Genomic DNA, 12,165 nt, shown 5'->3' on the forward strand with positions numbered 1-12,165 from the left:
GATGCTTCGGTACGGGGTGGGATGCTCCGGCACCAGATGGGATATTTGCCCACATCCCTCACCCCGGGGTGGGATGCTCGGGCGTAGGGCAGGATGCTCCCCGGTGCGGCTCATCGCTCCGTGGCGGAGGAGCGGAACCCATCGTGCCCACCCCCAGGGCCACCCGCAGTGTGCCTGTCGGAAGCCTGCATCTCCGTCACCAGCTCCATCCTCAGCTCGCTGGACCGGGCGGTGAATCCCTGCGAGGACTTTTTCGGCTACGCTTGCGGGGGCTGGATCAAGGCTAACCCCCTCCCCGACGGCCACTCGCGCTGGGGCACCTTCAACAACCTCTGGGAGCACAACCAGGCCATCATGAAGCATCTGCTGGGTGAGTACACGGGAGCGGTGGGACCCCCACGGTGCTGAGGAGCCCCGTTAGGTCCGGGGGATGCTGAAAACATGCCCGAGGGGATGTAAGGTTGGACTTAAACCCCAGCGTCAAACCAATCCGTGACGCATGCGCTGCAAGGACATTGGGAAGCAGATCCTGGCTGTGTTTGCTCTCCTGGATGCCCCTGGGATTTTTGACCGCAGTGTTGCAGCTCTTCGGCACCAAGTAGGGGAAGGGTCCCGGCCTCTGCTCCGCAAACCCCATGGCGGCGTTCCCAGGAGCTCTGAAATTCAGGATTTGCACCCCAGACTACATCCAGAGGCCATAGCACCCCAGTATCACCCCAAGGATCCCAAGGATATTTCTTTTTTTTTTTTTTTTTGTCCCCTCCTACTATAGCTTCCAGCCTTTGTGAACAGTCTTTTTGGGGGGCTGGCTGCCAATCTGGCCATTTTTTGGGGCCAAAACTCCCCCAGCGGAGGGATGATCCCGGGCTCAGCCCATGCGTGCGAACGCTGAAGCAGGGTGCTTATCCGAGCAACCAGCGGGGATGGTTTGTTCAAGCTTTGAGCAAACAACTGGCTCCTTATCAGCACTTTCCACTGCGCCGGGGCCGATTATCTGAAAAGAGAAGGTTTGGGAAGAGTGTTCTCCTTCGGGAGAAGGGGGGTGGCGCGGGAATGGCTTCGTCCCCGGCTCTTCCCGCAGAAATCTGGTGCTGGTTTTACCAGGAGAAGGGACCGGGCCTCCAGCCAAGCGGTCGCGCTTGGCATTTCCTTGAATTCCTGGGAGCCGAGGGACCTTTAGTTAATAAAAACAGCACAGCTGGGAAGCCAAAGGTGCAAGCTGTGTCATGAGGAAAATAAAATAAAAAAACCCAACAAAACCCCCAAAAACCTCTGGGTAAGCAGAATTTACGGGGGGGGGGGGGGGGGGACACACCAACAAAGCGGGGGGTTTGAGTGCAGGCGAAGGAGACAGATGGGTTTATTGTTCCTTCTTGCAGGAATAAATAATATGGGGCTGGGGAGCGCCAGCACGGGGGCAAGGGCAGCGCAGGGGGCTGGGTGATGCTGGGAACATCAGAGCTGCTGGAAAAATGCTTTTTGTTTTTTCTTTCTTTATCTTTCTGCTCCAAAGAGCCGGAGCAGTGGCTGCGGGGGGGAGGGGAGATGGGGGCAGGAGGCCAGGAAGGGCTGGGAACCGTGGGAGGCTCTTGGGGTGAGCCTGGCTTTGCCCAAAACAGGGCTGAATATTTGTCCGGTGGAAGGGTGGGGGCTCCGGTGCGCATTGGTAGCCCCGCAGGGGGACGGGTGCCCAACCCCAGGGACCCCCTGTGAGCCCCCCCTGGGTACCTCCCCCAGAAAACACCACGGCCAACGTGTCGAGCGAGGCGGAGCGCAAGGCGCAGCGCTATTACCAGGCCTGCATGAACGAGAGCAAGATCGAGGAGCTGCGCGCCACCCCCCTCACGGAGCTCATCCAAAAGGTTCGTCCCCTTCCTTGCGGAAAAGCTCTCTTCCCTCTGCAAAATGGGGGAAAACCCCTCGTTTATGGGCAGTCCCAGCACCCTCCAGACCCCATTCCCGGTGCTTCCCAGGGAAGAGCATCCCCCAGGGCAGGCGGGCAGAGAGAGGCAGGGATTTATAGGCAGGTCTTGCCTCTCCTGGACCTTTTAGCTCCGTTGCAAGATATTTTCCCCCCCAGGATGGGTACTGGGGGGATAGTTAGCAACTCCAGATGGTCATTCCTTAACTGAAAGCTGGTTGCTGTCTGTCTCCAGCTGGGCGGCTGGAACATCACGGGTCCCTGGGCAGGGGACAACTTCAACGCGACGCTGCGGGAGGTGACAGCACACTACCGCACCTCGCCCTTCTTCTCCGTCTACGTCAGCGCCGACTCCAAAAACTCCAACAGCAATGTCATCCAGGTGGATCAGTCGGGGTTAGGCCTGCCGTCGCGGGATTACTATCTGAACAAGACGGAGAATGAGAAGGTAAGGTCGTCGGGGGAAATCTAGCTTTGCTGGGGAGGTGCTGTGGGTGAGTGGCACCCACCATGCTGATCTCTCCCCCATCCCACCACGTAGGTGCTCGCCGGGTACCTGAACTACATGGTGCAGCTGGGGATGTTCCTGGGAGGCACCGACGAGGAGTCGACGCGGCAGCAGATGCAGCAGATCTTGGACTTCGAGACGGCATTGGCCAACATCACCATCCCGCAGGAGAAGCACCGGGACGAGGAGGTCATCTACCATAAAATGACAGCTGGAGACCTGAAGGTAGGGATGGGGTTGGCGAGCCTCCCTGCTCCGCTGTGGTTTGGGAAGCGGGGCTGGGGTGGAGGTGACGCAGCTCCTCCGAGGAAGCCCAACATCAGCCAAACACCGCCTGGGAAGCTCTTGTGCAATAGCTTGGCCCGTGTCCTCCTTGGGGAAATCCCACCCTGACCCGCTCCCACCAGCCTCCGGACCACCCCTGGGGCCGGTGGCCGTCCCGCCGCGGCACTAACACCCTCCCAGCGCTGCTGCCCTCAGTCTGGCTGCGGACGTCAGCCCAGTCACCTCCCTGTGTCCCCAAAGGGGCCCTAATGGGTTGTGTCAACATTTTTGACACCCGCCCCACTTTCTTTTCCTTTGCGAGAGGAAATTGTTTACTCCACTCTGACCTTTGGAGGATGCTGCTGTTATGGGAACCGGTCTTTGCAAAATCATCCGAATCCCTCAAACCAGGGGCTGATGCGGCAGCTTCCAGCTCGGGAAGCGGCTGCCACCCCCCTCCAATGGTTTTCGGATCCATGGCAGTGGCATGGCTTTTGCAGGAGCTGGCACCGGCAGTGGACTGGATGCCCTTCCTCACCACGGTCTTCTACCCCGTGGAGCTCAACGAGTCGGAGCCTGTCGTGGTTTACGCCAAGGAGTACCTGGAACAGGTCTCCGACCTCATCCTGGCCACGGATAAATGGTGAGAGCCCCCAGCCTGCGCAGAGGGGTGCCCGGTGTGGGCAGGCACGTCCCGCTGCCCACTTACCACCTCTCGGTGCAGTCTCCTCAACAACTACATGATCTGGAACCTGGTGCGGAAAACCAGCCCCTTCCTTGACCAGCGCTTCCAGGACGCCGAGGAAAAATTCATGGAAGTGATGTATGGGACGAAGAAGGTGAGGGGGAGCCCCCGATGCCCCCAAATCACCATTAAAATGGTGACAGCTTTTTAAGCAAACTCCCCATCGCGTTGCATCCAAAAAATAGGGATGTCGGGCAGGTTTTAGGGTGGCAGCTCTGGTGCAGGGGGAAGGAAGGGGAACCCAACCCCCGGCAAGGCAAAGGGGGGGGAAAGGGGGGGGGCTTCGGCTGTGCCACTGCTGATGACCACCTCTCGTCTCATGCAGACCTGCCTCCCGCGCTGGAAGTTTTGCATCAGCGACACGGACAACAACCTGGGCTTCGCCCTAGGGGCCATGTTCGTCAAGGCCACCTTCGCCGAGGACAGCAAACAGGTGGTACGTCCCCAAGCAAGCAGTGCGTGAGCCGCCACGATGGTGGCTGGCTGGGGCAGCCAATGTTTCTCTGCCCACCCTTTGTCTACCGTGCATCTCTGTTCACTGGGTTTTTCACCGGTCCGCATGCCGTCTCAGCATCCCAGCCTCTTCCTGCCCACTGGTGCGAAGGGTCCTTGACCTCTCCGAGGTGGGAAGCTGGCTCTCCGGACCAACGTTGCACCACCTCGTTTTGTCTAGGCAGAGGAAATGATCACAGAGATTAAAACAGCCTTCGAGGAAAGCCTGGAGACCCTGCAGTGGATGGACGAAGAGACGAGGAAATCGGCCAAAGAGAAGGTGAGGCGCTGGCAGCAGCACCAGGGAGGAGAAGGTGATGGTGGCGGAGCTGGGCGAGCCTGTCCTTTCATCCCTGGCACCAAAAGCACTTTGGTCCTTGTCACTCCCCAGGCAGATGCCATCTACAACATGATCGGCTACCCCAAGTTCATCATGGACCCCAAGGAGCTGGATAAAGTCTTTAATGACGTGAGTTGGTCGGATATGTCCCCTGGGTCTCCTATTCCCCCCTCCACTAGCGTGTGTGGGACACGGGTCCATCACCATGGCCTCAGGGCAGCTTTGAACCCCAGGTTTTCTCTAGAAGGGTCTCACCGATGTCCTTGGCCCTTCTCCGGGGACTTCCCAGAGAGCTGCGGGCCAGTCCTGGGGTGGCTGGGGCTCTCGGGATTCCTGCCCGGGAAAAGGAGGAGCCGGTTTCCGTAATGGTGATTCATTGCCCTCCCGAGACTCCGCAGATGTTGGAGAGGGGGGGAAACGAGAGCGGCTGTAACTCGGCTGGCTCCGGAGGCTCAAACGTGACCATGGAGGAAGGAATGGGGCTAGGCGATCGCCACGCGTCACTCACGCCTTGCTCTTCTGCAGTACGAGGCCGTGTCCGACCTCTACTTTGAGAACGTCATGCAGTTTTACAACTTCTCGGCCAGGGTCACCGCAGACCAGCTCCGGAAACCGCCAAACCGGGACCAGTAAGTCCTCCGCTCCGCTTCCCCGTTGCGCTCAGTGGGGAATACCACAATATCTGGAGCACTGGGGTTTGGTGTCCACCAGACCACGCTGGGTTTGGGGAGTTAAATTTGGGCCAACGGCTTTGCACTGTCATAAGCCGATGGTGTCGGAGCAAACATCAGCAATGGGTTTGTGCTGCCACATTGACCGCGTTCATGTCCCCGCAGGTGGAGCATGACGCCTCCGACGGTCAACGCGTACTATTCTCCCACCAAGAATGAGATCGTCTTCCCCGCTGGCATCCTCCAGGCCCCTTTTTACACTCGTGCATCTCCCAAGTGAGAGCCTAGGGAAAATGAGGAGGGCAGGATTCCCAAATTTCCTCCCATCCCAAAATTTGAGGCTAAATTTCATGGCTGCGGGGAGCAGCAGCTGCTCTTTAAATCTCAGCATCACCCTCCTGCAGGTCACTGAATTTTGGTGGGATCGGCGTGGTGGTGGGCCATGAGTTGACGCACGCCTTCGATGACCAAGGTATGGCCAGGGCCAGGCAGGTGGGCTGCCGGTGGGGTGGTCGTTGAGGTGACGAAGGACCCGCTGTGTTTTTGGCAGGTCGGGAATATGACAAGGATGGCAACCTGCGTCCCTGGTGGAAGAACTCCTCGGTGGAGGCCTTCAAGCATCAGACAGCATGCATGGTGGAGCAGTATGGCAACTACACTGTCAACGGCGAGGCCGTCAATGGCAAGCACACCCTCGGGGAGAACATCGCTGACAATGGGGGCCTCAAGGCTGCCTACCGGGTAGGGCCACGGGGCTGGGGACATGCGGCGGGTGGCACGGCGTGGTGGGATCGGTGGTGTCCCCTGAGCCTGCTGTGGTCCCCGGTCTCCAGGCATATCAAAACTGGCTGAAAAAGAATGGGGATGAGGAAACCCTCCCGACCCTCGGCCTCACCAACCACCAGCTCTTCTTTGTTGGTTTTGCCCAGGTAGGTCACTCGGTGGTGGGCAGCGAGGGTGGATGCACTGCGGGCATCTGCGGGCATGCCCACGTGGTGTTGGGAGGGTGTGACGGCAAAACTGACGTCGCCAGAGATGCTACGTGGTGAATGGAGAACCAGGTCGGGGTGGTGCTGGTTAAAAAGCGGGACAGAGTTGGAGCTCGAGCTGTGTTGGTGCCCATCACGCAAGCGGGGAGGTCTGATTTGGCACCGAGTGGTGCCCTATGGTGTTGCAGATGCTGGTGCTCACGCCTCTCGCCCTCCGCTTGCAGGTGTGGTGTTCGGTTCGCACGCCGGAGAGCTCGCACGAGGGACTCATCACCGACCCCCACAGCCCCTCGCGTTTCCGCGTCATCGGCACCGTCTCCAACTCCCGGGAGTTTGCAGAGCATTTCAGCTGCCCCCTCGGCTCCCCCATGAATCCCCGCAAGAAGTGCGAAGTCTGGTGACGGGCGAGCGCCCGAGGGAACCAGCTGCCGGTTGCTTCGTCCTCTGCCGACGGCTGAATTTCCCCGGTTCTTTTGAGAGGCTCAAACCACTTCTCTGTGCAACGAACTGCCCAGCTCTCAGCCGGAGCGGCGCCCCGCGTCCCCGGTATCGTCTGAGGTTCGATCCACTGTGAAAACCCCTCATCCCCTCGCTCGTTTGTGAAATGACTTCAATTTGGGGGTCTTCTCTTTCTGACTGGGCCACGTGTCGAGGCGCGTGCGTCCATGGGCACTACCCCGTATTTACACAGGCAGTGCTCCAGCCTGACCCGCCGCCCCGGCAAAAGCTTCTTCAGAGGCGATAAAGGGAACGCTGCAGCGCAGGCGGGTTTGGCTGCGTGTCTAAATACACCTGATGTACCTTCCTCTCTCCAAAGATGCGCACATGAGGATGGAAAATATTTTAAGATATATTTTTTTTGGGGGGGGGGGGGAAAAATATATATTTTTTTCTTGCTTTATATATATATTTTTTTCATGCGTTGTAGAATACACTGGAAAATTTCAGGGAAAATGCATTTAAAAGCCTTTTTTTTTAGTCAAAGATTAGTATATTTATTAATTTTTTTTACTCAATGCAGCTGTAGGTGCAGCACCCTGTGGTGACAGTCCCTTGGCTGGGGAAGCTGGATTGGGCTGCCCGGGCTGCAGATGCAAGTAGCTGACCCCGGATCCCGGGTTTCTTTGGGAGGGACAGTCCTCGGAGAATGCTGATGGGGAAATTGGGGACAGGGGGGCCTGGGGGACAGGTCTGGAGGATGCTGCGGGTGACAGAAAGGCTCTGCCAGGATGCTGCGACTCCTGGGGTTAGCTTTAATTTCGGAGCGCGAAGGGAAAAGTTGACGTGCCAAAGATGTAACCAAGGTGGTGACGGTGTGGATGAAGCATCGGGTTCTCCCTCCTGTCCCCTCTGAAGCGAGGTCAGCCGTGATTTCCTGGCCCAAAAGCTTCCCCAGACAAGCGCAGGTGGTTCCTGCCGCTTGCTTCACTCGCCGCCGTGCCTGGCCTCCATGCCCAGGAACCTGCAAGCCCCAAAATCATGGCACAGCCCCAAACCTCCATCCCTCTGCGGCTGGTTTGGCACTGGTGCGAGACCTGGCCAGGATGGGGGCGAGGGGCTTTCTTCAAGTTTTTTTATTAATATTCCTTTTGCGGTTTTGAGAGGAAACCACTGACGGTAGCTCAGGTGCTGTGTGTTGTCTCGTGGGGTGCCTTCTTGCTCTAGACAGAAAGCAAAGATGTAGAGGGATTTTTAATATTTATATGTAAAAGGAGGGATGGAGGGGGGGGATTTTTTTGTAACTATTTTTTCACCCTACATGTGGGGCTTATCGTAACTGAAATAAATACTTTTTACTGGGTCTGGAGCTTCTCATGACTTGTTTTTTCTGATAGCAGGAGAGCCTCGCATCCCTCTATCTGCATTTTTCTCCCTGTCCACACCTATGAGACCATCCTGTACTGACAAAATTGAGCCGAGGAGGCTTTTCCCAGCCTGCGCTTGGTGTCTGCTGCCTCTCTCGGAGGCTAAAGCCAGGCTTTTATGCCCAAAAACCTCACTCTTGCTGCGGGTGGTTGTTTGCTTTCCACCTCCTCCCCAGCAGGGAGGTCTTTCCCGGATACTTCTCCATCCTGCCGGGTGAGTTTTTGGCTGGCCAGGCTGTGCTTGGATCCAGCGGCATGGGCCCCGCACAGGTTGATCTCCAAACGGCCTTATTTATAGCTCTGCGATGCTGGCTGGATGCTGCCAGCTGAATAACGCAGGCCAACGTTCGCTCCCGAGCGGGTGCTCCGTGGCTTCATCAGGCTTGCCCAAAAAATGCAAGGCAGGACCCAGACCGCAGGCTCCCGGCTGTGCCTCACCCCAGCACCTGGGAGGGCTGGTGGCCATAAAACAAGCAATGGCGCTGGGTGCTCGTTTGCTATTTAGCCCTGGCTTGTTATCAGGGGCTGGGTTTGGGCTGCAGCCCCCCTGGTTTTGCCCCATCGGTAGTGAGCTCTTGGAAATACAGAGCATTTTTGCTGCCGGGATGAGAAGGACTGAGCCAGTGGCATGCAGGGGACACGAGTGTTGCATAAATAACGCGGCAACATTTCCCTCTTGCTGTTTTTACTGTGTTTTCTCTCCCAGATTAAACTGAAAGGCTTTCTGCTTGCACGACTCGGTGCGAGGCCCTCTGTTTCCTGCAGAGCTGGGAGACCATCTGTGGCCGTTGTTTTCCCCGGGATCTGGCTGGAAATGGTGGTGCAAACCCGCAGAGGGCAGTGGAGCCGAGAAGATCGCTGCCTGCACTCCGCTCCTGGGCTAGCAGGAGTTAGCGACGCTGCCGGCGTGGTATTTTGGCCTGGATCCGGCCCCGCATGTTTAAAATGCGGTGAAATGCCTGCGTTCCTAGGAAAAGAGAGGAACAGCGTGGGTGTAAGGCAAAGAGGAATTAAGCGGGGAGAGCAAGGCTGGGGGGTGAAATAGTGTTTTCCCAGCTGCAAGAAGCAGGGAGGGGAGCACAGCCCGTTGTGTGGAGAGGTAGGATGCTGTTAGAGGCAGTTTAGCCATCCAAAAGGGAAATATTTTGGCTCTCGGGTGTTTACTCGCAGTGAGGGACCGGGCAGGTGGTGTCTCGGCCACCGCGAGGGGACAGCCCCAGCGCAGGATTTCAAGGGCGAGCATCAGCTTGCATCACGGCAGGGGGACGCCACGGTCAAGGCTCCCCGTGCTGGGCCTGGAGCCGGCGGTGGATGTTTGCCTCTCTGGGAAGCTGCCGGGTGTAGGCAGGAGGTGACTCATCCCGCTCGCGTGCCAGTGCCTGGCGTGGGCTTGCCTGATCCTGGGTGGTATTTGCTTTATTTTGTGCTCAGCCGTGCCCCGGAGGGCAGAGATGTTTGCTGAGGGCTAAGCCTGGGCAGGAGGAGGAATGGGGAAAGCTCCAAGCAGGGCTGGTTGTTTTTTTTTTTTTTTTAAGTTGGTTTTTGGTTGTGTTTAGTTTTTTGTTGGTTTGGTGGGGTTTTTTTTTTTGCCTGGAGGGTGTTGGAAGGGGATCAGTGGGGGGGAAAGGAGGAGAAGCCCAAAGAGGGAGGCGCTGCCGTGCCGTGCTGGGTGAAAGCAGGCGCCTGGAGCGTGCTGGAGCTTCCAAAATGAGCTGGAAAGGGCGGTTGTTCGCAGGTTTGGTGGGGCCGAGGCAGCCTTCCAGGTGCCAGAGGCTGAACCCAACCATCCGAACTGCTCTCCTCCTTCCCAGTTTTCCCCCTCCAAGCAGGATCTAACCCCCAACACATCATGACAGTGCTGGGGTCACCTACTGGGACTGTCAGATTTTTGGGCAGTGAACAGGCGAAAAGCTTCCTCAAACGATACCTGCAGGAAAACAGCTCTTTTCCAGTGATACCCCAATCCTTTACTCTCTTCCTAAGTTCACCAACAGCCCTGGCGCTCCTACTACACTTTTTGTCACGTGGTTGTGAGCGTCTCTGCTGTGCCAGGTACGTGGGAGACTGGTGGGACTGGAAAAAGGGTTGGTGATGCTCCGAAACAAGAGCTCAGCACTGTAAACTCAAGCTGCCCACGGCGAGACGTCGGTTCCCAGGTGCTAATAAAGCTAGCAGGAAAAATGGGAGGAAAAATGAAATGGAGAGGAACTAGAGGCAGTAGGAAGGGCGTGAATCCAGCTGGCACTTGCTCAGGCTCGCTAAATCTGCAGGTTTCGTTGGCCAAACTGTCCTATGTGGGGTAGTATGGAAGAGAGACCTGTGTGCTTTTTCCTCTTAGGGCGGGGGGAAAGGTAAAAAGATGGTTGGGGGGAGGTATAGATTCTGGAGGAGCTTTAAGGCAGAGCCAGGGGTCTGGCTCCTTCACACGGCTAGCGCACTTCGGGAGCTTCAGCAGACAATGTGGTGAAAATGCTGGTTTTTTTCCTTTCTAAATCGTAAAAAGAAGTGATATATCTAAAGATACTTGAGCTAGGAGGCTCTTTCACAGCTGTGTTTACAAGCAGCTATTTCTGTGGAACAGAGGGAGCCATAGATGTCATTTGCCTTTGGTACGAATTTCTTTCCGCGTGAAGGGGTGTACCAGGAGAAGTGCCACGCTTGGGAGGTGGTCGACGGAACAGCGCCTGGCACTGACCCCCCCCCACTCCCCCCAGACCCCACAGCTTTACCTGCACCCTCAAAATTATTACAGCAAAGTCTTGGCGAGCTGTGGAGGGGGAATCTGTCTTCCCAGCAGGCTGCAGACAGGAGAGATGTGCTGTGAGTGCAGCAGCTCTCCAGGATGCCTGGAGATCTATCAGTCCTTGGGCAAACCCTCTTCCATGATAAAAGTTCCTCCTTTGTTCTCCTGTTTTTGGGGAGTGGGAGAGCACTTGGCCTTTCTTTGAGGTCATTCTCATTTCTCTCTTCAGTCTTTAGTTTTCCTGGTGGGGAATTGGCAGTCGATCTGGCTGCCAGCCTCTGCAGTAGGCTGCAGAGGAAAACTGGCTCAGAAAAAAAAAAATACCTGGAGCCCCCTCTTGCAGCGAAATACTTGTTCCTGGCTGCAGATGGAAATAGTCCCCATTCAGGACTTCTTTACAGGCTGGCGAGGCTTGGTTGGGCTTTTTTTCCTCCAAAAACCTCATTGTTTTCCCTTTCACCCCATTTCCCACAAGCAGTTTGAGGTAGATGCGAGCTCACCTCATCCCAGGCATCTCCCTGACCCCAGTGCAGAACGAAAAGCACAGGAAGGGAAACTAAATAGTATGCTAGTCATCTTCCCTCTGCCACCGGCTCCACTAATAACTTCTGGCACTACGCGGTGTGCTTGTTTGGTGTGTCTGTACCCTGTAGATAGTACCTTAGTAAGTAAGAAACTATTCCAGTTGCACAGCTACTCTTACTGGAGGCCGCCACGGCGGCTTAAGCGGCGTGGCAGCTCGCAGGAGCTTTTCTTCCGAGGTCACACCTTGGAGGACGGCAAGCCTTGGGGTATGCTGCAGTCCTCGTGTGTCGGCATGGGCGGGCGTCGTGTCCTAAACCTGACCGGCACAAACGGAATTGGTTAATAATTCAGAGTCTGACTCAAAAGGGAAAACGTACTCAAAACCCTTCTACTGTTTTTTTGGCCACTGGGTGCTGTGCTGAGTTTTGCTCTTGTGAATGACACCAAGTCCAGATTCTCCCCCTTCAGATTTGTATTTTAAAACTCAAAATTACTTTTCTGCTTACAAATCGGGGTGTTGTGGAGACAGGGATAGATGTGACTCATTGGGTAGGTTTTCTTTAGTGTGCAAGACCCCTACTTATCTTCTGTCAACTTTCAGTTGCAGCACCAGTTACTCGCTAAGTGCCTGAATATACCACCGAGAGCGCCGTTTACTGTAATAAAAGAAGCTTTTCATTTTTAAGAGTTTATTTGTGATTGCTTTAAAGTATTATCTTCCTCCTAAACTCGCAGCTACCCAGAGGAAGCAGCAGACGGGACACAAATAAACTATGGAAAACTTTCCTAAAGCAGCTCGTGTACCCCAGGCTGGGTGACACGGGATGGCAATACTTGCCGGCGCGGCAAAGGCACAGGGAGCGTTTCCCTGGGACGTGCGGCGTGGCAGGAACGTCGGGAGGGGCCAGCGGGCTGGAATGAGCCCTCGGGAGCCAGCGGCGGGACAGGACAAGTCAGGACAATCCAGCGGCTGCTTGAATCTGCTCTGAGGTCCTTTTTATCTACCCAAGGCAGCAGAAACCGCCTTCGCCCCTGCCAAGCTCAGCCCGGCGGTGGTCGCAAGGAGGGTGCTGCAGCCTGGCTGTGAAATGCTGAAGATGGC

General features: G+C 56.3%; 1 protein-coding gene across 1 annotated transcript in view; it reads left to right on the forward strand.

The window, feature by feature from the left end:
- ECE1 (endothelin converting enzyme 1) overlaps nucleotides 1–6,786 on the forward strand; it is a 12,720-nt gene extending 5,934 nt beyond the window's left edge. The window contains exons 2-16 of the mRNA XM_009330341.1: nucleotides 88–370; nucleotides 1,738–1,862; nucleotides 2,157–2,369; nucleotides 2,463–2,654; nucleotides 3,194–3,336; nucleotides 3,418–3,532; nucleotides 3,764–3,874; nucleotides 4,112–4,210; nucleotides 4,322–4,399; nucleotides 4,796–4,899; nucleotides 5,107–5,217; nucleotides 5,346–5,413; nucleotides 5,492–5,682; nucleotides 5,775–5,870; nucleotides 6,155–6,786. Coding sequence (XP_009328616.1) covers nucleotides 88–370; nucleotides 1,738–1,862; nucleotides 2,157–2,369; nucleotides 2,463–2,654; nucleotides 3,194–3,336; nucleotides 3,418–3,532; nucleotides 3,764–3,874; nucleotides 4,112–4,210; nucleotides 4,322–4,399; nucleotides 4,796–4,899; nucleotides 5,107–5,217; nucleotides 5,346–5,413; nucleotides 5,492–5,682; nucleotides 5,775–5,870; nucleotides 6,155–6,331 — 2,106 coding nt within the window. The 3' untranslated portion in view covers nucleotides 6,332–6,786. The remainder of the gene's footprint in view (nucleotides 1–87; nucleotides 371–1,737; nucleotides 1,863–2,156; nucleotides 2,370–2,462; nucleotides 2,655–3,193; nucleotides 3,337–3,417; nucleotides 3,533–3,763; nucleotides 3,875–4,111; nucleotides 4,211–4,321; nucleotides 4,400–4,795; nucleotides 4,900–5,106; nucleotides 5,218–5,345; nucleotides 5,414–5,491; nucleotides 5,683–5,774; nucleotides 5,871–6,154) is intronic.
- The last annotated feature ends 5,379 nt before the right edge of the window (nucleotides 6,787–12,165 follow it).

Source organism: Pygoscelis adeliae, unplaced genomic scaffold (assembly GCF_000699105.1).
Source record: "Pygoscelis adeliae isolate BGI_AS28 unplaced genomic scaffold, ASM69910v1 Scaffold728, whole genome shotgun sequence".
NCBI lineage: Eukaryota > Metazoa > Chordata > Aves > Sphenisciformes > Spheniscidae > Pygoscelis > Pygoscelis adeliae.